The following is a 26018-nucleotide window of genomic DNA, read 5'->3' as shown; positions in this document are numbered from 1 at the left end:
CAGAGATAAGTGGCAGTAGAGGTAGGTGGTGTACTGAAGATGTCAGTAGCAGTAGAACCTGTGAGTATGTGGCAGCACAAGCAAGATGATTGGGCATGGGGAATAGCTGGAAGCTTATAAAGTGCTATTGACTGATGTTGAGGTGTCGTACATGCTACTCCACATAAAGATGTTAGTATTTTTTAGAGAAAATATGCTTAAGTGGTAAAATTTAGACACATTTCAAGGCACTTTATTTGGCCTCTTACTGTGTAGCTTGCTATTCATAATATGCAGCTGTATTTTGCAAATTACTGTAAATATAGTTCATGTTGAAGTATTATATCTATTTTTCTTTACATATCTTTATGTGCTTGTTAAAATCAGGCAATTATTTATGAGGGAATCTTCAACTAGATCTTTTAAAAAGTGTTTTTATTATTTTGAATACAGTGATAGAATGAAGAAGACAGCTGCATTCTATAGTTATATACAATAATGAGTTATGTAGGGATTATATTTCCTGGTGATGGGATTCTCTTCCCTCATCTTCTGGGTTACAAAACAGAGGTTTGGCTATTAAGCACTGAAACTGTTAAACTAGACATAATAAATTGTTCAACATGAATCAGAGGGTACAGCCATTATGTATCTATGTATTTGCATTTCAATAGAGTTCAAAATCCTCTCTCAGGATTTGAGGACCTCTTGCACCTTGTGTTACAATAACAGTAAGAGGATGATGTGTTTCCCATTCTTATTTGACTTTTCAGGACCCCTGACACGCTTCAATAATGAGAATTTTGTGGCGAGTTCAATAAGTGGTGCCTGTTTTTTGAGTGTCTGATTTAGAGGACCTAAGAGATTTGTCCTACATCAGATATTGAGCATGAATTTTCCTGTTATTTCCATGTGACCGTGCAGGTCCTCGATTTTCATCAACATGTCATAATTTGGCATCACCTCCTCTTAGAGACCCCAAAATCAGAAATAGATGGAAAGTTTGGCTTTATTTTTTCTGAGTACAATGTTTGCATTTTGATATTTCCATTTTGTAGACAGAAAGGAAGGGAAACTTCGGACTAATAACCACAGGATTATGAAGTTGTGAAGTTTAAATATTTAGTTAGAGGTGACACAGCAGTACAAAACAATGTGGGATTCACTTTTGGCAAAAACAACCTATTGACTTCAGTTTCATGAATCAGTGTTTCTGGTTGCTAGTAAGTTAACAAAGTAAGTGCCAAATCTGCACAGTGTGGCAGTAACTTTGACAGCCAAATGAGGCTGTCAAAGTCACGATAGAAACCTGGCCTTAGCGAGGCTCTCTCTTTCTGCTAGGGCAGTTCTGCCACTGTCAGGCGAATAAGAAAAGGGGGCAAGCAATGACGGGCTGCCCTTTTCTCCCCGTGTCTCCAGTCGTGCCCTCTGGCCGGCTGGGCACCCGGAGCGCTGCGTTCCGCAGGTGGCTGCCAGGCGCTGGGGCAGCGCGGAATGAGGCGATGAGCCCCGGGGGCTCGGAAGCCCGGCCCGGCGGCCGCCGCCTGCGGAGGAAGGCAGGCTCCGCAGGAGGCCACTCGGGGCTGCTTCGCGTCTGACCCAACGCACAGTTAAATGAAAAGAATGAAAACGCGTTCGTGTCGAGGGTGTACAATCGTGTGTTGGGGCGGGCGTCAGCCCGCGGCCAGGACGGAGCCGGGACGGGGGTTCCCGTCGGTTCCCACGGTCCCGTGACACCCGAGGGGCAGCGCTGCCAGGGGCTCCGCTGGCCATCTTTAGTGCGGGCCTTGCGGCTCGAGCCCCCCACTCCTCTGCGCTACCGCCACTAAACTTTTTTTTTTTTTCCCCCCCAATTATCACTGTCTCCCTCAGTCGCCGCCGAGGCTCGCAGAGGGGACAGCAGCAGCAGGAACTATGTGGGAGGCTCGCGCTCTCCGCCCGTACCAAAGATGGCGGCCGAGGAGCCCGGGGCCGCCGGGCGGGCGGCGCCGTTCGGTACCGGGCGCTGCCGAACCGGGGCGCGGGGCCCGTCGCCAGCTCCCCGCCGCTCCTCGCGCCGCGCGGCCGCCGCGCAGGGCCCGGGCCCACCCCCGCGGGGGGCCGGCCGAGCGCTGCCCGGCGCTCAGTCGCGGCTGAGGCGCGGGCGCCGGGCGGAGAGGAGATAGTGCTGGTGCCGCTGCCAGGGGGCTCCGCCGCGGGCGGCCGGGCGGGCGTGGAGCCATGGCCACTCTCAGGTAATGCCGAGCCCCCTGCGCAGCGCCCGCAGCACGGCCCCGCGTCTCGGGGGAAGGGGCAGCGGGTGCTAATGCACTCCCGCTGGCGGGGCGGGGGCGCCCGGCGCGATGCTCCGCCGCAGTCGGGCTCTTCTCCCCGCTGTGTAATTAGGGTGCGGGGCAGCGCGGCTTCGTCCCATCCCTCTCCCTCTGCCGCGAGTTGGTTTGGGGCTGCACACCCGCTCCCCTGGGGCGAGGAAGGAGGGAGAGCCGTGCCGGTGCCCTGCCGGCCCCCCAGCCCGGCGGGGACAGCGCTCCCGGGGAGCCGCGTTGGTTTCTGGCTGGCAGGTGGGCGCTCCCGGCCGGGACTCCCGGCGGCGCTGGGCGATGCCGATGCCCAGCAGCATCGGGAGCGAGAGCCCTGAGCAGCGGTGCGCCGGGCCGGGCCCGCAGGTGATCGGCGGGGCGGTGGCCGGGGGCTGCGTGCGGCGTCGCTCGGCGGCGGTGCCGTTGTCACAGGTAGCGCCTGGGCGTGGGCGGCCGCCGCCCGCCGCGGGGTGCCGCCCGTGGGCGTGGGAGGACGCGTGTCGAGGGGCTCCGGCAGCCGCGTTGGAACCTTAAACCCTGGCTGTAGCTTGCCGCGACTTCAAGCCGATTTTAAAAGAATTCCCAATGACGAGAAGCAGGGTCTTAATAGCAGGCTAGGCTCTTGGCAGGCTGTTGGAACTGTGGTGGTATCAGACTGTCAGTAAAACCTGGAGAATGACAAACTCATAATTTAACTTTCAGTGAAAGGAGTTACTGTGATTAGTTTTCGTCCCTCAAACACTTCATCTTAAGCTGGGGTTGTATTGTGAGGTGAATCGGTGACCTTTGAACAGATCTTCCGCTGCTAAAGAAATACCTAAAATTACAGACTTGAAATTCAGTTTGGTAATTCAAGGCAATTCTCCCATCTCCTCTCCACCCTCCAAAATGTGTGTATCAGGTTTCATTTACACTGTTTCTGACTGAGACCTTAACTTTGAAATTGCAGTAGTATTTCACTGTTGGAGCTTGTGGAGTTAGCGCAGCTGTATGAGGAGCTCTGTAATGGTGGAACAGTTTTTTCTGCGGCAGCCTTGCTTACATAAGTCCAAAGCTTTTAGGTTTGTTTTCAAACTTGGAACCTGTGAGTGTGTCACTTTAGAAGACTATGAAAGTTTCATAATAAATGAAATCTTCACTGAAGATGTTCCTCTAAGTCAGTATGTAAACATGTAACTGCTTAGCCAAATATTGTCTTTGCCTAAGACCTATGTCAGGAAAGCATGTGAGCAGTCCTGCAGGCCACCTTGTATGTTTAAGGTCTATATGCTGAAATGATTTGCTGACCAGTGATGCAAGAAAATTGTCTGAACTCTGGAAGGATGGAATAATAGTGTTAGATGAGTTACAGTTAACAGTAAGTATTATCCTACTTGTAATGGTGTTACGTGGGTATGTGGGAGGAGAGAAGGATGCTCTTAGTCGAGAGCTAGTCAAATGCTATAAATCTGGTACTATTGCTGTTTTACTTTAACTACTTATATAAATAACTTTCAGTAAGTTCAAATCTTGTGTTATATGGAATTTTAAACTGAAATGGATATGCTAACAGTAGGCTTAAAATGTGCCTTGCTTTAAAGGGTGTAATGAAACCCTTTAGAAATACTAATATTTTAGATCTTACAAGACCATATCTTAAATTGGTAAAAAGAAGACTAGGCACACAGCATGCTGCCATGCAATTGCACGCCCAAATGTCTCAGTCATGTTTAAGGCTTTCTGAGTTGCCAGTATCCAAAGGCCCAAAATATTCCTCTGTCTCTGTGCCAGTAACTAATAATAAGCTTTCACTGATATTTTGATGTTCCTCTTCCACGGAAGTGCACAGCAGCATGGGATGATAACAATATAGTGTGATAGTTGGATATAGTACTGCTAATGTTCAGCAGCCAACTTGAATCAGGACCATATTTTTAAAAATGCCTGCAGCAGTAGAGCATGAGATTGGATACAGCTTTCCAGATCATTCAGTTGTAGTTAATTTTGTTGACTTCTTAAAAAAGGTTCAAGGTTAGTTCAGTACTGATGTTGTGGGTTCTTTTTTGTTTATTTGTTTGGGCTTATTGTTTTGTTTTTATCCAGTTTGGTTTCATTTTATTACTTATGCCACTTGTGGTAAAAGTAAAGTGTGAAACACTGGCCATTTGTTTCAAATCAGTAATACTGGTAATGTCTGAATGCCTAATTAACAGGTGAAGATTTGTTTACATTTAATGAGTTACTTTGCTTGAACTTGTAATTGCAACTCACACTTCATGTAGTCCTAAGTTAAAAGCCAAACTCATAAAATATATTGCTGTTTGTCAATAGTTATGAGTGTAAATGTGATGTACATCAAAGCTTTCTTTAGTTCTGTAGTTTCACCTGCTAGATGGACAGTGTATTTTTATGTCCAAACAACTTTTAGATTTGTATTAACATTTTATTTGCAGTTCAGAGTCTAAAAAGTACATATCTTGTCCATATGTATGTACTCTTTGTGTGTCTGTACGCATATACACACATAGATGCTGACTGTGTAGTCAATTACATATGGCCGTAATTTGTGCAGGTGAAGGAGTTGTCACTTGCTTCTTGAAGAACTGATCCAGATATTTTTGTAGAATAGATTAGTTGGGATAAACAAGAAGATCCTTTTAGAATGATACCAGTATTCCAGTGAAAGAGAAGGGACTGCAGAGTCGAGGAGGCTGGGGACTACAGAAGTATGTTCTATGTCTGTGGCAGAGATGTGTTCCTAAATAACCTATGTATTGTGCATTCTCAAATTTCAGGAAATTATTACTGCTTCCTCACTATGTTTTATTCCTAGATGGCTGGAAATAATCACTGAAATGTTAATCACTGCACGTGTCCAGTGTTACTGAACAGCAAACATAAGGCCTATAAGGTTCAAATCTACTGTTCCAATTCTTCAACTTGGTGAGAATATAACAGATTAATATGTCAGTTTTTTGTTCTGGAGACTCATAAATTTAGCATTCTTCAGAATCATAAATATTTGTTTTATTTTATACTTTTACAGAGGCTTGTGTGGCTTTACAGAGTATATGAGATTAAAAAAAAAAAAAAAAATTTACTGGGGAGCAACATCAAGTAGTGCCACAAGAAGTGCAATAGTATTAACAGTGCATAAACTTTGCAGCTCCTTAAGAGGGGAAGGGTAATCTGCATTGTACTAAATGTAGCCAGTGTTGGATTATTCAGGTTGAGCATGCTAACAGTTTGTACAGAGTCAAGTCTTCCTCTTTAACAGTAGGACTTTCCAGATTGGTTCACAAAGCTTGTATTAGATCACAGTGGGGATCACAGAATCAGTTACATTGGAAAAGACCTCTGAGATGGAGTCCAACCTCTTAAATATCTGCTTGTTGACTTTTAAAAAATTATGACTGAGAAATTGTTTAGACTTTTCCTGTTTTGCCCTAAACATATTTTTGTCAAATACAGTGACAGTTAAGGAAAGACACAACTCCAGTCCCCAGTACAAATCAAGTGTACTGATTTTGGTTTTTTTGTTTTTTGGTTTTTTGTTTTTTTTGTTTTTTTTTTTTGTTTCTTTTTTAAGCATGGAAGTTCTAGTATCTTGGGACTAAAGTAATTCTAACACCTAGGTGAAGGAACCAAAAATGTAGAAATACATATTAAGTGAAGACACAGAACTAGAGATTAGTGTATGTTGTGTTTAGATTATTTGCAAAAATAGGTAAACAGTTTATAACATCTTGATTTCTTCTTAGAAATCAATGTTAATCTACTCAAAGTGTTATGTGTTTAAACTGCTGTCAAGTTCTGCTGTCCTACATGTAGTTGTGAGGAACAACTATGCTGAATTTGGGGAGTTTGCCCAGAAGTTTCAGTGGAATGTTTCTGAGCTTACTAGTCTAATGATAGCTACCATGGCTTTTAAAATTTAGTTCCAAATGGCGTCCTACATACAGCCTCTGGATTACTTAAATGGAGATTATTATAAAATATTGTGGGAGAAGGAAGGCTTGGGAATGAGCAGGACTTACATGTGATGTAAAAGCTGCCTGGATTAAATGGCACCGAAAGTTCTAGCTCCTGCTGCTGCTGACATGAGGAGTTTGTACGCATGTTATTGGCTTCATAGAGCTTCTGCACAAAGTTGCTCTTGTGTCGCTTTGAACACATTGACCTGCAGGTCACTGTAGCCCACAGATCACTGAATGTTTGGTAGCTTCTATTTTGCTTTTCCATTGAATGTGGTAACTTCTTCATACATGGTGACCTCAGCATGTCAGCTGTATTTCAGACTTTCTTTTTTAAGACAGTTTTTAAACAGCTGCTGTTTTCTGGCATGCTGGCCATTAAAGTGCTTGCTCTTGTCTTATGCAGAAGTTATCCATTATATGTTTTTCTTGTTCTTAAGTGTAGTTAGAAATCTATTGATGTGTAGCATTTCACAGCATGTGAGAATCAGGTAAACATTAAGTACAGGAACATATAGCTTGGGAAAAATCTGCATTCAACACTTGAAAAGTTCTGACTTCATTCATTGTCCAACAGTACTACTTATGCAATACTTAGGTTTTACAATGGAGAGAATGTTCTGTCTTGTGACTTCAACTGCAATTCCCTTTTTCCTTTTGTCTTCTGAACTGTCATCTGTCTCTCACTCTTCTTGTCTTCTAGCCAGGTGTAACTTATGGTTATGCTATTTCAAACACAGTGCTATTTGTCACACTGACAAAAGTGTTTAGTCAGTCTTACAGGTTTTTACTAAGCAGATGTTATCTATCCCTGTTAGGAGTGAGTTGGATTTCGGGCTCCATCTTCATGAAGCAGCATTTGATTTACAGTAAAATGGGCTCTGAAGGACTGTCCTTAAAGCTACAAAAACTAGGATACTTAAAGCATGGTTTGCTGTGTCTCAGTATCAAGGTTATTAATCATGTTTACCACAGTACAACGTGGGTCACTGTTCCACTGAGTACAGTCCTTCAAGCGGGGGTCCTTCACAGGGTCAGAAGTGCTACCAGGGAACCTGCTCCAGCATGGGCTCTTCTCTCCATGGGTGTGCAGGTCCCTGCCGGGGGCTGCTCCAGCACAGGCCTCCTGTGGAGTCCCAGCCTCCTCTCAGGCATCCACCTTTTCCAGCGTTTCTCTTCCATGGGCTGCAGGGGGACACCCTGCTTCACCATGATCTTCACCTTGGGCTGCAGGGAGACCTCAACTCTGGTGCCTGGAGCACCTCCTGCCCCTCCTTCTCCACTGACCGTGGTGTCTGCAGAGCAGTTCCTCTCACATGTTCTCACCTTGCTCTTCTCTGGCCTCATTACATCTGCACAATAACTTTTTTCCCCCTTCTTCTTAAATCTGTTATCGCCGAGGTGTAACAATCATTTCTAATTAGCTTAGCCTTGGTCAGCAGCATGCTCATCTTGGAGTTACCAGGGATTGGCTCTGCTGGATGTGGTGGAAACTTCTGGAACCTTCTCACAGAAGCCACCCCTCTAGTCCCCTGGCTACCAAAACCTGGGCATACAAACCCCATATAGGTGGTCATATTGAAGCCACTTTTGGTAGCTGGAGCATGGGTATGTGTTGCTGGTTGGAGACAGTAGGTGTTAGTTTGGCAAGTAATGTGAAGGATTTTGGATGTAGTTTCAGAGAACAGCTGCATTCACTCCTACTTGATGCTAGGCCACATATCTAATCCTTTGGTATTACTGCATTATCACCCAAGTATGCTATTCAGGAAAATGTAACACATGGTTTCTGAATTAATCTAAAAGAAAAAAGTTAAAGCTATCCTTCTCAAAAATACTGTTTACAGTATCTTTCATATCTTTTTTCTCTGTGAAAGAAGCCATGGTAATGAATGTCATATTGCTTAAAAAGTACATCCAGTCTACCAGTAGACCGCTGCACTGTTTAAAATGGCTGACAATGCAGAATCCGTAGTCTCTTTGTTTCAGTTTATTAGAACAGACTTAAATTGTTAATTATTTGTTGGTATCCAGCAATGGGTTAGGTTCAGTGAAATTCTTACTACCCTGGTGTGATGTGTACCCTGTCTACCTGTACCCTGTCTAAAATTTGGTATTACAGCTTGAATGTCATCCTTTAAAACTTCAGAATGTGGCATGTGGCTTAAATTCTTTATCTGAGTGACAGTTTAACAGACTGATATGTTTATTATTGCAGTCTGTGTGTTGAAGAAAGATAACAGTAGCATGGTACTTCACTCAAATTTGACTGTATATGCCAGGTCACTTTATGTTTACTGTGCTGGGCAGAATGTGTATTTTTTTGTTTTTCTCTCTAATTAAAAATTGTCTATGTATACTAGGAGCAATAAATCAGTGCAAAGCTAACCTGATATAATTGATTCTCTTACAGTGAAAATGTCCTGTTTGGAATGGGAAATCCTCTACTTGATATCTGTGCAGTTGTGGACAAGGACTTCCTTGACAAGTAAGCCTTGACAGACTTTTTTTAATGTCAGTTTTGTTTCCAGGGTGATGGCTGTAAATAAATGGAGGGCTACCTGCCTGTGTAATGCTGTGTTTATGCTGAACTCTGGGATTCCGGCCTTGTGCTGGAAGTACCCAGCATGGTATCTGTCATTTGATTGTTCTTGCTCTTTGAAACTGTGGTGGTGGTATCTATGAAAACCTTCAGTGTTTTCATGTGTTTTTTTATCCATTTATTCTAGTCTCACCCTGTCTTTGTTAGTCTTTAGCTGGAAGGAGTCATCAGTTTCAGTAAGCTTTAGGTAGCTCTTGTATGAATCTTCATGTGCTTTTGATTTACTGTCACTGTACTTTTCTTCAGTGATGTCTGTGGGGTAAATAGGCCATTTCTATAACACACCAAGAAAAGCTGTGGAAATATACATTTTTAAAAAATATTTTCCATTTTATCAGTCCGGAACAGGATTGTTTCTTATCAGGTTGTCTGTTATCTTTAGCCTAGTTGTTATGCTACCATTCATTTAACCATATTGCTGGATTGATTAATTGGCATTAAGCTTACTCATTTTTGAATCAGCTTAGAGACGTGTCTTTTCTAGAGCTGTAAAATACAGTTTTTCTTTTAAATCTTTCTGCTTGAGCTCCATTTTTAATTCTTGTTGCCACTTTTTCTCTGCTTTGTAAGTTGTTTTGATCTCTCAGAGTGCTTGCAGTTTTTTCTTAGATTTTTAAAGTGTTAATAATTTCTTCCTAATTGTTCTTTATTTTGTTAACGGGAATATTGCATCAAAACTAAATTTCACATCACCAAATAAATATACAGGTGCAGAGTTTTTATTTCTGAATGTGTATTGTCAGCCACAAATATTTGTTATGTGGCTTTTAATAGCAATCATTTGTCATCAGTATTTCATCACTCAAATTTTATCTTAAGGTTTGTTTAAGTGAAAGTCCCTGTGTTATAAGCTGGAAACAAAATACAAGAATGTCATGGGTTGTGTCAAATTCAAACACCTGGAACTTCAAAAATCAAGTCTATGTCTTGAATATTCAAAAAAGTAAATTACTCTGGTGTAATTCTTTGCTCATGTTTCCATTGAAATGACTTGAAAGCCAATCTCTAAAAATAAGTAATGCCCTTCTCCCAACCCAGCAATGCTCCCCAACTAATCTTTATAAATTGCTGACATAAAAGAGATGATGGGATCTCTACTGCAGCACTGAAATCCTTCAGGATTGCATTGTGCTTTTCACTGGATATGATGTGCTGTGCAGAATTTAATTTAATTTAAAAATTAGAACTCTTATGTACTCAAATTCGAGTCCTGTCAGACAAATTAAATTATCTCCTGGAGCAGCATGTGCTCTGTGAGCATTTCTTTACTGCCAAAATGTATTTGTGGGGGTATTGCACTATTGAAAGCCATAAGCAGTTTCACAGGAAGCCTGCTGATAGTGTGATAGCTCTGGTAAGAACCTCAAAACTGAGGAGCTTGTTTACCTCCCCCACACCTGACTGGATATCCCTCTCCCTGTTTGTCAGTGTATGCAGAGAAATCCATTTAACAAACCCAAAGAGTGTTTCTACTTCAGGTCCAGCTACCTTTTGCAGCACTTCCTGAGATGGCAATCAGATAAATTCTGATTTGATGATTTGATGAGATCAGAGATAAAATAGAAAATGTAGCTGTAGAACAACTGCTGGAATAAAGTTACCTATTCAAATGCTGCAGGGAGGTGCAAGAACATAGACATTTTAGGACTCTAAAGGATTTGAAAGAGAAATTGTTGATCATTGTAATCTCTTTTTTCTTGTCAAGCAAGACATGCACCCATCTCTAGCCATAGTAGGGTCAGCTTTTGGTATCTTGGCAATCTTGAGTCTGTTTCTCACCTCTTCTGGTGGACGGAATGTTTAATGGGGCCATCAGGCCAGCAGGGCTCTGACTTGGGAAGGTAGCTTAGGAAAGTAAGAAAAGTTTATGTATACACCCATAGGAATTTTATATTTTTAACTTCTACAGTGTTTCTGTTAGTTTATCCACCTCTCATACAGTCAGTTTTAAGAATAAACAACTTTGTTCAGAATAAAGGACTTGATGTTGCAAGTTTAGCAATATATATTGTCAACGAGAGTATTAAATGAGTCCTGTAAACAGCTTATTTTTGTAACTTCTATTAAGAAAGTGCAAATTGAAACAGCATAAGAAAGTACAGAAGGTCTTTTTAACAATATTTAATTGGCCTACAATCTGTGTTATAAATAAACCTTAAAATAAACATATAATGCAGTCCTACTCCTTGTAGATTCTAAACAGCTTGCTACCATGTAGTACTGGTTTGAGGAAACGAGAAATGTTGGAGGGCTGGGTGGGTATTTTTGGCTTGAGCTGTTAGCACAACCATGAAACTTTGTTGTCAAAGTGGATTTTGGTTTAATCTGATCTCCAAAGTCTTTTGCTCTCTTGACAAGTTTTGGGGGGCTTTAAGCCTTTCCTAGGAGAGGCAGTTTTAACTTACATTGCAACAGAACTTCACCATACCCATCTGCGTTTTTCAGACTATATCAGCAATCAGGCATTACCTGACCAGAGAAGCTTTAGCCTCTCTTAAGGTATGATTTCTGAGCCTCTCTTCATTTCTTGCCTCTCTCCAGGGATACAATCTGGAAAAGTGTTAGCAATGTTGATGGCACTGTTGAAAACTGGTGATACCACAAACCACTTTAGTTTCTGTTTACAGAGCTGGAAAGAAGTCTTGAAATAAATATAGTCCACCATATGTCCTTGGGTTTTTTTAGTATCTGCATGAAAGAAATACCAGAAATGTGGTTTTGTTTTGGTTTTATGGTCTCCTTTTAGTTTGCATCAACTCCATTACCTAAGAGTATTTTTGTTTAATTTATCAAGATACGTATACTTGCTCAAAGAGCAGCTTCTTAGGGGTGAGAGGGGAAGGAACAGAAGAATAATTAATGCATTGTGGGTGAATTGCTAACTATAGCTATGCTAATTTGTTAAAATAACTTTGCTAACAGGTATTCATTAAAGCTTTTAGTACTCACTTCTATCCATGACATTTAACAGCAACGATTCTTTTACCTTCTAACTGCACAGGCATTTAAAAATAACTTAATCTATACTACATGTATTCAACTCTGCTGAGGTGGGCAAAGAAATTCTGATTAACATTCCAATGACATTTTAAGACACTAAACTCAGTACTGATGCCTCCTGTAAATACTCCAGTGTCCTGCTGTTAAAAGTTAGGAGATGGCATGTGTTTCATTGCTCTCCCTAGAGCACTCTGTTTTGCAAATACTCAGTTTTTGACACTGAATTAGCTTACCTAGTTATAGTTAATTTTTAGGCTGTAGAAATCTGGGCATTACTTGTCACCTCAAATGCACTTAAGTGGTTGAGAAGTGTGTGTTCATGGTGTGGATAAATCTTCTCTTGCTGCATCTATGGCTGCATGAGCTAAGGAGGGGAAGAGAATCAATGTTGACAAATTGACATTGACAGAACTATTGTGCCAGTCCTGAAACTTCTCAATATGCAAAACCTTGTATCTTCCCTAACTGATCAGAGAGAAAGTAAGGAAAATATCTGTAATTGCCAGCACCTGTATAGGCATGCAAATATCTTTCAGCCAATGCTCTTAAAAAGGAGTAGAGATATAGGGGAAAATTAGGATGTATGTTCTATTTATCACAGCAAGTTTTAAGAATCATATTGCTGTATTTCACTGTAATTTCTGGGCTCTTGACCAGAGCCATGATCTCATAAGTTGAGGTATGTTTACTACTCGGGCTGCCAAATTCCATTATAGTTATAACCTGCAGACTGACTATTTTATCACTGTCATGGTCCAGGATTACAAGTTTTTGTGTGATTACTTGTTGATTGTCCAAGCAGACTAATGTTCTTCTCTTTAGGTCTGTTTTTTTCCCCCCTTAAAATTAGGATCTGTGGCAATCTTTGCACAGGTTCATTGAGGATGCTCAAAGATTGGAATTTTTATAGCTTTCATGCCCTCTCCCATTTGCTCCTTAGTTCTCTTCCCTGCCTTCCCTGGTGTAAAAATACAAACTATCTTTAAATCAAGGAATGGGTTTATATTCTTTTTCCTCTTCACTGGAAAAAACAAGTTTGAAGAAACAGGAAAGGAAGAATGAATGGGATCTTTGGAGTGGTGGTAATGGTTGCTATATGGAAAGAGAATATCTCAGTGAAAGAAGTGCTATCATTGTGATCCATAATTTCACAAGTATGGATATGGGTCTCCTGCAGTGTGCTACCAACTTAACTGTAGGACTGAAAGTGGTTGGGTCATTCCTGGAGATTGCAGGATGTGTGACCATCTTTTACCTTTCCTCACTGCAAACTACTGGCAGAAGGTAATGGATTAGTTGAGCACAAACTTTTATACAGCATTAACATTAACATCTAGTAAATGAAACATTGTTTTCTGAAGCTATTTTAGTGTTTGCTGTTATGAAAGTGAAGAAGATGTACATATTTGATCTTTTTTCCACTCTTGTGGCAATTTAGATTAAAAATTTAGAAAAAGTTTGCGAAGCAGCTTCAGTTGAAAATTACTAAAATGACTGCTTACTTGTGTTAAATTTAGTTTGGTCTGTATAAGCTGTGGCTTGTGTTATTCTCAACATTTTCAGTTTGTTACCTTTGCTCCTGTCTAACAAAAGCCTTTGTAACTTCCCATAGCAAAAAAAAAAAAATAAAAAAATCAAAAGACCATTCATGCTGTTAACTCTCATGAAGTGGCCAAGGGTCTCAATAGCTTCTTAGACAATCAGAGGTGATTCTTTGTTCACCAAACTTGGCTTCAATGCAAAACAAACCCTTACCCAAAAATCCGTGCTGGAATGAGCTTGAAAAATGAGTAGGACACATGGTGATTCTCTACTAGGAGGTTGCAGTATCCAAGAATGCACAGGCTGCAAACATAGGCTTTGCTGCTAGATTTAAGTTGGGACCCCATATCCCCTTCAGCCTTGCAGCTTTTTCAGTTTCATTAATGTGTTAATTTAGATTCCGTGTTTCATCAGCAGTCAGGAGCGGTTAATGGGTTTTTGTATTGCTTTGAGCTGGGAATTGTGTTACCTGTTTTCCTGTTTTTGGCTGAGAAAGGGTTAATTCTCTTTCTAGTAAGTGTTACAGTGCTGATTTGGATTTAGTGTGTACAACATGTACAGTGATGAAGGTATGGAAGTACACACGTAAAACTTTAAAACCTCTCCCTGAAAATTTGCCCCTGTATTTTTCCTCCCCTGGCAGAAGATAATTTGGTGTATGGTGTTCCATTGTTTCAGTAATTCTTGTGAAAGATTAATACTTAAAAGTATCTGTTGCATTGGGTCATCTGCAGAGAAGCTGAATAGCTGAATGCTGTGTTATTACCTTGTGGTTTTAGTTGTATGTGTGGAAGTTCATTTAATTAATCTCAAGGTCTGAACATAGAACATTGTTGAAACTTTTGAGACCAACTGTGTCATCTGACTGCTGGTAAATTATAAAAATCCAGTGTTTGCTTGCAAAAACTTAGGGTAATGATAGTTGTCTTAAGAAGGTCCTCTTCATACTAATAAGTCTATACATTTGGTAGTATTCCTGACAACACAGTTAAAGCTTTCTGCAGCCCTAATGCTTTCTCCTAGTGTATTTAGTTAAATATGTAGTTTAAATGATTGAAAGATTTTAGTTACGCTCCATTTAGTAAAGGTTTTTTGAAGAACCTTATGGAATGACAGTATTGCTTGGAGAGCTGTGATGTTTTCAGGGTATGTAGGGTTTGAGCAGCATTTATAGAGGAGCTTGGAACTACGTATTTACCTGTAAAATAGAATGTAAGATGTCCATGGATGTTAAGTATTCCATTCTTCTCTTTATTGTGTGTTTTCACTTTCTTAAATACTTTTTTAGTAATAAATGGTAAATCCTGAATTATTCTTTTAATTTTTCTATTCTTCAGAAGACCTGCAGATTTAATGCATGTCTGTAGAACATGTCTAGTTAATAGACTAGTTGTATTCTTTAGGATAACCTTAAGCACAGCAGGTACACTCAAACAGAGTTTATCTGTGTTTTTCCTTAGCTTACAAGTGGAAATTTGTTTAACAAAACTTTGTGACTTGCATTGCAAGGCAAATGATGGAATAATGGGTTCCATTTGCCTCTCCAATGCAAATGAGGAGCTTTAAGTGAAAGAGGTCTATGAATTAAGTGTGTGTCTTTGTTTTATTTAGGCAGTAATATTAAATGAAAAGACCCTTGCTGCAGACATCTTTGATTGAAAAAGATGGGTCGTGTTATTAGAGAACTGGAATCCATCTTAAAATCAATGGTAAAACTTTCTCTTTGAAAGTGTTGCTTGCTGTTTGTATTGAGAAACTTTGCATATTAGAGTTTCCAGATTGCAAGATTGATTTTGATTTAGGATACAGTAAACAAAAATTGTGATACATGTTCTGGATATGGTTTTAGGCATTCTTTTTAATTACAGATTTCTAAGATGTGATTCTAATATAATTTTCCATTCTCATCCTGCTTGTCCAACCCAAATTTTTCAATAGCACAGTACAGATTGGAGGCATTTTTCCTGCTACAGTAATGAAGTGAAACTGGTTGATCAATTGTGACTTGAAGAATAGAAAAGCCCAGTCAAAAATTAGCAACTATTTGACAGTTTCAGGTTTTTTACTCTAGATGAAATTGATCTGTCATGTTTTATAAAAGTGATAACATTTTTGATGCAGTTGGAATACCTTCGTCTTTGTAAAAACTTCATTTTTAAAAAAAAAAAACTTAATAAATTACCATGCTCATTGCTACTTGATTAGCTTTGCTTCATTCAGGTCAGGCAATATGCAATCTCTAACAGTTTTTCTTCCCAAGTTACATTAAGCGAGAAGAGAGTCTTTCTCCTTCCTTTTGAAATTAAATGCTAATTGTTAACATTTCTTTTTAGTAACTTGCTATTACATCAGGCTGTTCCTGAACAAAGTGCAGATACCACATCAGTGGTACAGGTAACTGTATCCTAAGGTATGAGGTGCTTATGCCACTGAAGATGTCTGATCCTGTTCCTCTGTTCTTCGGCACAGAGCCCTGCCCAGGCCTGCTCTGTGCTTTGCTTCTCCTCATGCTGTTCCTTTTTGGAGTGCTGGCCTTGCGGTCTCTGCTGGAGCCACAGGGAAAGGGTGGAGGCAGCCTGTCTTCCTTTTAATTACTGGTGTTCTTGTTTTCCCTTAGCCAAGAGCTGGAGTAGGCTAAACTAGCTGTTTGAGTGTTATTTTAGGTTATTTTTGTCAGAGCAGAATCATCAATATTCCAAGTTACTGGAGATCTGATTGTGTTGTAGACTTCAGGATGTTATGAAGCCTTCAGTTCCCTTATAAATTCAGATTAAATGCAGAGCTGGGGACAGCTTATTTTCATTTTACAAATCCTTGATTCCTCTCTTCAATGTGTTAGCATACAATTTATTTTCGTTTTCTAGTTCTACCTGAAACCATGTGTTTATAGCACATGAATACTAGGGTGGCTAAACAATTTTTGGTGATTATTTTAGCAGATTGTTCTAGTATTTCTTTTCTTGTTTTGCGACAGCAAAAGTGTTTTAAGTTTCAGTGTAAGAATCTGAGGGGCACGGGACAAAGTTTGAAGGGGAGCATATGACTGGCTAAAATGACAAGCTGTAACAAGTGAACAATGAAGTCACAAAAATACAAACATCACCATGAACTTTTTTCAGTTCTTGTATTATTGAAGCTGTTTACTTCTTCAGTCTTGAGGCTGGGTTTTATTCTTTTTAAATAACAGAAACTTCCCACTGGTAGGAAGGTAGGCAATAAAGATTACTGTAACTTTAGGCTGTCACTGTTGTCTGGAAGTGTACAGTAAACTTCCTCCATTAGAAATTAAGTTATACCCAAACTGGCTTTCAGATCACTCCAAGCAAAGGCTGCATGCAGTCTCACCTGTGAATATTAAGTTCATCCTGGCATCCTACATGGCTTCAGGTTAGCATGCCTTATCTGTTCTGTGTTAAGACAAGAGCTACTGTTACAAATGTAAATAATCTGATTTCTACCATTAATATTTCCCTCGTTTCCCAGCAAAAGAGACAAAGTGTTCCAGAATCTCACATGTCTCCTGACAATTTATTTTGTATAGTAAATACTTTATTTTACTGTGTAAAAAAGAGATTGAAGACCTTTTCCCCAAATCTGATTGCAATAATTCCCATTTTTGATGGATTATCTTCTGGTGTGTTTCATGGAAGCTGTTCTAAAATGTGCTTGTGATGTTATATGTGGCAGTGTTAAACAACAGCCAAAGTTCTAAACAGAATCATCAGGAGATGTCAGGTTCTGCATGTAATTCTGCAGTTGTGAGACAAAACACTCATCTGGGCCTAAAGTGACAGGAACTGTCCAAATACCTCAGTCGGTCTCTTTTTCCTCTGCCAGACCCTTGCATGTCTGGACTTGATGTTGCAGGTACCACTGTGGGTGAAGAAATAATATATTCTAAGCAGTGGCAATGTCTTGAGGCAAAAAGGAGGAACAGTTCTTCCCAGAAGCAGTAATTGCATTTCTCGGTATGCCCCAGTGGCAGCAGAGCAAGGATTTAATCTCTCAAGAGCACTTCCCTCAAGAACACTTCCCTAAATCTCTATCTTGGTACTGCTCATATATTTTTCAGGATAAAATCAAAATTTTGAGTGCAGTAAAAAAGCCTTCTCTGTCATTTTCTATATGCTAGTTTTTCTTAGAAAGCTGATGACTTTAATAGTTTGGGTATGTTCTTTCAGCATGGCGGAAATTGCTGTAACATTTGTCTGTAGCTTTCTGTTTGCCCTAAACAGTGTTAAAAATAATTTGTAGAGAAGGCAAATTAAGGTACATGAATTCCCTGACAATTACCTAGTTAAGTTTCTGTAAGCTGGGCTGTCCTGTATTAAGCCCTTGGGTGCAGAGACAGGTGATGAGACGTAGCTTTTAGACAGCACTGAGACTCATTTAGGTTGCAGTAATAATGTGAAATTAGTACTTCAGCCTTCCCTGTCACAAGCAGAAACACACTGGAACAGAAAAATGGAATACATTTCAAACTGTATTTTTTAAAGAAAGAAGAGAGGTTTTAATTAATTTGTAAGATGTGCTGTTAGTTTCCTTATAATTTCTAAATGGAAATAATGTGGATTTTATTAAATATGATACACTGGTCTTTTTCTGTGTCTCCCTATGAATGATGACAAGGTCAATTCTTAGCATTCTGAAGACAGTTAAATATTTAATACTGATCAAGATTCAATACGGCCTCAGAACTTCTAGTTCCTTCCTTTTGGAGGATTTTGTTTCTTGAAGGTAATATTCTGGGCTTCGTGGTTTGAGAGATTTTCACTGACAAAATAATGTCTTTTGTTCTGTCTTAATTGATTTTTATTGATGTGGCATTTATTTCTTTGTACTAGAGACACTAAAATAATTGTATTTTAGAGATTGTGTTTTCGTTTGTTCTTTTTGGAGATGGAGATAGAACAGATCTAGTATGGGGACAGAGTTGTAATTCAGTTGTGAAATGTACTTTGTGTTAATGGAGCACAGGATAGTCTTATACTTGCCTTGTGTGTCCAGAGTATTAACCTGTATTTTATTGTAGATGTAGAGCCTATTGAAGTTCATCCTGATGGCTTTTTAGAAGTCTGCCTTCTCTGAGAAGTTGGTAAAAGAGTTTGTTTTCAAGCGTAAATTGAGTGGCTGGCAGTGCTATTCATGTATGGTAAACAGGGAATCCTTATTTAGAAGAAATCATCGGTATTTAGAAAAAAAAAAATCAATCTGAGGGTTGCGTGAATAACCACACTACTGTCCCTTCTCTGAATTAGATGTATACGTGTGTGTCTATACATATAAAATTCTCAAAGCAGAGCTCCTCATTGGCAAGGGAAATATTTGGGGATTTTCAGTGCTACTGATGACAGGATCTATTGTAGAACTGGTATGAGTTGGTCCAAACAATAAATTATAAAGTGATAATAGCAAATAATTGTGGGTAACTGTTGCCCTGAAAATTAGCCCTTCTGATCTTGTTTTCATAGTTGTAGTTACTTTCCCAGGAAAGTAACTATAAACATAAGGTGTTTACACATTCCTTCTAAGAAACATCCTTTGATGGATGTTTTGCATGACCAGCGTGATTGGGAAGGTGGTAACTTAATTATCCAATCCCCGGTCATTGTTGAAAATCTATAAATACTGGAGTCAGAAAATAAAGTTACTTCTTTTCCTGTCATACCACTGAGACGTGTTCATGTGAATCATTCCATGTCCTTTAGCAACAGGTGTAACTAGGAAAAGAAAAGGAACCCTTCAGTTTAGATTATGTACATGTTACTTCAGTTGGTATTTTTCAGTAAGTTTTATGCAAATAAAATTTTAACACATGGTTGTGGAAACTGGCTTGTGTTTATAATCAAAATGAGTTAAACTGCAAATGAGTATTTATTACTGGTTGAAGAAAATAGGTATGTAAATGTTAGCTGATCATTTTAGAACAGGAACAATGTAAAAAGAACTGGGAAAACTAAAGAAGTGGCTTAAATATTCAAGGCTCAAAGGAATAATAGCAATGGAATATGTTAAGAGTTTAGTCTGTAAGGAGAATATCTATAGTTCTGCAGAAATTGAATTAATACTTTATCCCTTGATAAAGGTACTGTAATGGTGTAATGGTCAACAAAATGTGTTTCTACTGATGCAATGAGTCTAGAATTCAGAAACCAATTAAAAGAAAAAATTAGAGAGTGTGTACAGCTTTTTAAAAAGTACTTGTGGTCACATATTAAAGAAATTATGACCTAAAAAACATTTTTTGCTATCTGTATACAGCAAGTGTTTAGCTGTCTTAAATTTTTAGCTCCCTAGTTTGTAGCTAAGGAAACTGTTTTGACAAGGCCACTTCTATATGCTTAAATCCAGAGTGATAGGGCTGACCCTATTAAATGATCATAGTTTTTCGCAGCCTGGTGATTAACAGGCTTTGAACTTTCCTGGCTTTCTTAATCCCTTTTAATCATTTAAACCTATTATTGTTTTGACTTCAATTTCAAAAGCCCTTTAAATCTGTCTTACAATATTAATAGCTGATTAAAGTCCTGATTTCCAACCATATTATCAGTGGGGCGTCTTACCTTAACACACTGAACAATTTAGGAACAACTAGAAAATATTGGTCAAGGGTGAAAGAAAAAAAAATCAGAAAAACCGTACCTAGTGATTTTTATATTTAAAGTAGTTGATCATATCCATGCATTAAATGGGAGAAACAAAATACTTTATGACATGAATAACTGTATTTCTTTTTTCTTTTAAGTTTCAGTGTCATTTTAAGCTAATTCTCTGTTGACATTTAACTACATAACCCATCTTTCATATTAAATAATGTTTTAAAAAAAATTCTGTTAATATTTTTTGAATCCCTTTCACTCTTAAATTCCAACTATTTTTTTCTGAAAAAGAGAGGTTTGTGTAAGGAGTGATGCAGCCAAATAGAGTCGAGTCATAACAGTGGACAGGAACTGAGTAAAAAGGAAAACACTAGAAATTTGCTCCATGTGTTCCCCAAGATGGTTGTTCATTCTCTCATAACAACGTTTAAAGTCTGGAACTTTTTGAAATGAAATGTCCAGTACCTGTGGTTTGAGTTGCAGTTAATTTTTTCCCGAAGCAGGTGCTTTTGTTTAGTTAAGCAGTGCAGTTCTCTGCCAGTCAATGTACATGCGCTTTCCCAAACAGAACTTGATTCTTTGTCATTAATAACTATGAAGTAATTTATTTCCTTTTAAATATGATGTGAGTTAAGATAGAAGTATCTTAACCTTCTGTTTCTATTTTTTCAAGTCTTCTTCCCACTACCACTAGTGTATGCTTTACTCCTACCTATATTTCTTCTGAAGCTGAACACTTCAGCTACAAGTGTTTCTGTTTGAAAATTGAGCAAAATGAAATAATTAGTGAGGGTGACAACTCACTCTGGGGTATTTTTGCTAATATTTGTTGTGTTTGTTGTTGTTCCTATTTCAATGACAGCTCATTGCTGTCTTAAGTGCTTGGTGTGAGTTGGAAGTTCAGGTTGAATTGCAATTCATAGCACCTCATTTCTCCTCTCTCCAAGTTAGTACTCTGTGGGATGCTATTACCCCTGCCCATATTTTCATGCTTTTAATTCACCTATTTGTGTTAGTATTATGATGTCTTGCTGTCTGCTAGAATGCTCTGTTGTCATGACACACCCATGCCAGTCTGCTGTCATCTGTGGATTTCATCAGTAGCTTCTGTACTTAATGCTAGATCACTCAGGGATGTGTGGCACCGTGTTGGGTCTAGTACTGTTGCATGCTGAAGTCAATCTGATTAATGCATTCTCTCACAGTTCTAATATTTTCCCAAAGGAATGTCTAAAAGGTTTTCTCTTTTGTTGATACAAGCAGACTCTTGCAAAACTTAGGATTTTTTTTTTTCTGGAACTAGGCTTTCTTTGGGGTTGTATTGCTATTGTACAGTCTGTCTTTAAGTTTTTCAGTGATGGCAATTTGGACTTTTATATTAGTCAACAAAGCAGTATCTATTCAGGAAGAAATTTTTCTAAAATGGTCAAACCTGTTACGAGATCATCCTTAAGTAACAGTGAGTAATGATGAGCTGTCACTGAACCCAGAAATTAGTGTGGAAAAAGGTCTCTTTTGTGGTCAACTTGAGGCCAAGAAGGAATGTGGAAAGATAGGGAGGATCAGCTGCTCTGTTGTAGAATAGGAGAGAGGCTAAAGAGGGGGAGAAGCTTTGGGGCAATGGAGAGTGTGGTGCATTTTAGATGGTGAAACCAGGAGACTAAGCAACAATGGAATCTACAGGGTAAAAAATGAGTAAGTGTATTAAACTGCTGGAGTAAAAACAGTGCAAGTCAGGCAAGATGGTGAGACTTTCAGAATATGAATCAAAGGCCTTTGCTGTTTGTCTTTTTTTTATGGAGGAAAAAAGCATGTCTTAAATATTTGGACTAAGGTCCTTGTGTCTGCCAGCTATAGAAAACTTCAATTTGGTTTGGATGGTTTCATCTGGTCCATGATGCATTGGGCTGCTAAATCTACATACCAGATATGGTCTAGGTTGTAGATTTCTTTGTTTTCATCTGGATTTAGAAAATTCACAGCCCTAGAATCTGGTTTAGCAAGCTCAAAGTACTGATCCAAACACGTACAAGCCATGGTACTCATGCTGTATATGTGTGCATGGGAAAGATTATTGGGCTAATGGGAAGAGTAAGGCTACATTAGATTTAACTGAAATTTCTAAGCAGCTGTAGCCTTGTCAAATATGCATAAATACTTCAAGTGCTATTTTACTACTGTAGGAAAAGCAGTTTTCTTACTGCTTTTTGATCTCTGTATAGATCAAGTCAGAAGAAATGGAGTTAGCACTTATGGCAGCATTACTTATTCTGTCTGATAAACTGCAGATGGAACTTGAGAAACAGGCTGACCTTCTGTACCCATCCCCCATAAATCTGATGCGTTGGAAATATTTTGTGAGCTGGGCTTGCTGTGCACATTGGCCTGTAAATGCTCATGAGGATGCACTGTTGTAGCAGGTTCACACATGGCTGTGTTTCTGACCTGAATGATCTCATGGGATGTGAGAACTGCATAGAAATCAGTCAACATACTCTGAAAAAGGACATATGAACACAATGTCTCAAAGATGCCTTGTTCTAGTTTTGACAAGATTAATAATTAAGAAAAAAAAGAAAGAAAAACTGCTCTTTTTTTTTTTTTTTTTTGACTAGTGAAGGTAGCCTTAACATCGCTTGGAAATTGAAGTAACACAATTGCTGAATCATTCTTATGCAACCTTCTTTAGTCTGAAATACAATAAGACTACAGAGAAATCCTTAAGGTTCCTTAATGACTTTGAAAATTTATGAAGAAATGCTTCTATAGAGCTCTGTCTTAAAGGGTTTCTTCTTTTATTGATGAAGCATAGTCTAGTATAAATAAAATCTACTTGTCCAGTTAATGCAACCAATGGATGTTAAGTGTCTGATGGAGAAATCACACTGTTCCTTTTTTTGATGACTTTCTGCAAAGTTCAGAGAACACATTGGGAATCTGCCCTTTCGTGTATTGAATTTTTAATCAATCTGGGGAATACTTAAAGCAGTAAGCGCAGCAAAGCACGTCAAACACAATAATCTTATGGAATAGCAAAGCCCAAGTCCATTTAAAGGTGAGCAGGGTTAGTCAAAGATATGTACTGAGGAAGAAGTTTGTATTTATCTGTACATCAACCAAAGCAGAAGAATGTCTGTGCAGATATATATGTTTAGGACTTCTTGAAATGCTTTACTCTCCCAGCTTTGTATCATGGAAGTAGTTTAATTATAGGGGTCTTTTTGCTGACTACTTACATTGATGGTTAATGCAGAAAAATACTTTAATCTCTAGTGTCTTGTTCTTCACAAGTATACTTGAAAATAGTGATCAGAATATTACTGTCATACATAGGCAGTTTTTCATACATTCTTGTGGGTGGTTTGCATTTCATCTTGGCTCTTCTGGCCCAAGCAGCATGTGTGTGCTGATTTTCATTTTGATATCTGTGCAATTATTAGTTATTGTTTCTATAGAAGGTTTTGCTTAGATGGGTGGATTCAAGTCAGAAATTTTGAAAGGTTACTTAATTTTCAAGCTATGAAGATCTATTGCCATTCTTTTACTGTGTTTGGTCATCACCAGTTTCATTTTGGGCTTTTGGACAGGTGACTTTTGCCATCTTTTCAGGAAATTTTTGGTAGAGTAGATCTGAACTTGATATATGTTTGGAGTTTATCAGCAGTGCATATTTAGTGCAGGCTGTGTTTTCTTTTTAATTTGGTTAAGGCTTTGTGAAATTGGATGCTGCCTGAAGGGAGCTGTGCCTTATGGCTGTTTGTTACATTAAAAGTATTACTGTAAAAATGTTCACTATTGTATAAGTATATGAATTTTCATTCTGTCCTTTATTAGGAGCTGGGAAATAAAAAGTCCTGGAGTTGTTGGATTACTATTTTAGAAGGATCTTTAAAATGCATTGCAGAAGTTGAACTTGGAAGTTCTGGTATGCTTAAAAAATGAAAAACAGGCATGTGATACAAATGATACATTTCTGCAGAAATTGAAATTGAGATGATAAACTTGCAGGTAAATGCTAGGCAAGTCATGTACATGAAGAAGCTAAGAATATACCACCTTTTTTTTCCCCCCACTGTAACCAAAGAGAATGCATTGGTCAGAGTTGTACTTCTAGCTGTTGGAACAGATCTCTTGCAAATGGCCTTGGCATTTTTTTCATAGAGTGTATTTAGGGGTACTTCAAGCAAATTTCCTCAACACCATCCAACTCCCCAAAACCATGTCCATAGAATGTCTGCAATTATATTTTAGTCTGAGTCTGTTACTTTATTTTCAGGCTTGTGGAGGGGAATATTTGAGATTTCTATAGCTGTGAATTTATAATTAGTTGTGCCTTTGTTTCTTGTTGAAATACAGGCACATGAGATAGCTCATTTGTCCTGGTAAGTTAAATGTGTAAACACGTCTGCTTGTAAGGTCAGAAAGAAGATGTCTTAAAGAATTATCTTGACACTCGAAAAGGTAATGTATAGCACTGTGAAACTTTCCATTTAAACTGTCATTAGAGATGGGTTATAGAATCATATTTTCTGTTGGCATCTATCTGTAGCTAGGACACTTAAGTTTTGGTTAGAACAGGGTACGTTGGAGTGACCATGGTACAATGACATCTAGAGGTTAAACCAAACTGCTGTGGCTGAAGAAGCTTCGTAAAGAACTGAGTTTGGGGAAGAAGCTGTTCTCAGATCTGGAAGAGTTTAACCCAGGGTGCAGTGACGTGTGGGGCTGTCAGAAGCCATCAGCTGCTATGCTCAGGGGCTGGGTGCGCTTATCGGCACCGGCAGCTGTGCGGCTCCGTGTGCGGGTGCAGCTGTGCACTGCGCTCATTGCTGCAGTGTGACCCTTTGCTGCCCGGCTTTGTGGACAGCTGCCGTTCTCAAGGGGGTGTCTGGAACATTGGCTGCTCTTCCAGTAGATAAAATGTTTGTGAAGGACAAATGAAAGAGCTTAAATGTATCATTTTTGAAAGATACTGCAGCATGTTTTGACACCTACCTACAGTCAGGCTGTAGACCCTTTTACATGTTTTTACTCTTAAACCCCCTTTTTTAAATAGGACCTCTAGCAGTGCTGAAGAGACTATTAACATTTTGAAACTATCACAGTTTGCTACTGAATTGGAAAGAACAATAATTATCTTGTGTTCTAGGATGTGATGAACTTCAATTTTCAGAGTAGAAAAAAAATAAAGTTGTGATCATTCTTTTGCTTACTTAGCTTATATACTTCTCTTCTACTCACTAGTTTAATATCAGGCAATTAAATCTATAATACATACACAATTTGTTGTTCTGGTTGCTTAGGGGGTTTAGTAGTCCTTATTTTAAAATTTTTGACTGCTTATCTCTGGCTTCAGTTTTGCTCTTAGTATTGTTAGCTCCTAAATGTTTTTTAGGCAATTCCTGACAAATTTGACCATCATCAGTTAGGAAGACCCCAGCTGGTGCTTATCAATCTTACCTATGAAGCACATGTTGGGAAAATATTATGTAAGCTGCTCACTGTGCTAGCTGCATATTTAAATTTATTTAAGAGTTCAGCAGCTGTGTATGAAATATAATATACCTCTTAATGCATAATGTTCTCATAAAAGTTTGAACTCTACAAGCATGTCCCTTTATTGGAAGTTTTCTTTGACAACTTGCTATCAACGCCATGTCTTCAGGGATCAAGGAAGAACATTTAAAAAAACTGCTGTCATAGTAAAATAAAGTGGTGGTGGTGGTGAAAAAGATTGTGTAAGCTGAAGTTCACCAAAGGAACCATTGTGCAAGCCTTAGGGGTAGCAACTGTGTCCCTCCCAGCCCCTCTGTGGTATGTTAGTAACATTAACATAGCCCGAAATCACACATCTGTTGAGCAGCATTACCCTTCTGCTAAATGATTTCTGTGGTAGCTGACTTATTATGCTGAGTAAGTAGTGACAGGTTTTATTTGTTTGGGGTTTTTCCCCTCTAAATAACTGTGGGGATAAAATCGTGATTAAAATAAAGTGTAGTAACAAGGATTCTGGAAGCTTTGAAATGCTCAAAGATAGATTTTA

The 26018-nt window shown here is 39.0% G+C and overlaps 1 protein-coding gene across 2 annotated transcripts in view; it reads left to right on the top strand.

Annotated features, from left to right (window-relative positions):
* The first annotated feature begins 2083 nt into the window (after positions 1-2083).
* ADK (adenosine kinase) overlaps positions 2084-26018 on the top strand; it is a 264946-nt gene continuing 241011 nt past the window's right edge. Inside the window, exons 1-2 of one of the 2 annotated variants that reach the window (XM_015632666.2) lie at positions 2084-2213; positions 8646-8720. In XM_015632666.2, coding sequence (XP_015488152.1) covers positions 2200-2213; positions 8646-8720 — 89 coding nt within the window. In that variant the 5' untranslated portion in view covers positions 2084-2199. Of the gene's footprint in view, positions 2214-5092; positions 5202-8645; positions 8721-26018 lie in introns of those variants that run through there. The other variant, XM_015632667.2, reaches the window with a different exon arrangement.

The sequence above is a fragment of the Parus major genome, chromosome 6 (assembly GCF_001522545.3).
Source record: "Parus major isolate Abel chromosome 6, Parus_major1.1, whole genome shotgun sequence".
Classification (NCBI taxonomy): domain Eukaryota; kingdom Metazoa; phylum Chordata; class Aves; order Passeriformes; family Paridae; genus Parus; species Parus major.
This window is presented reverse-complemented; position numbering and strand designations above follow the sequence as displayed.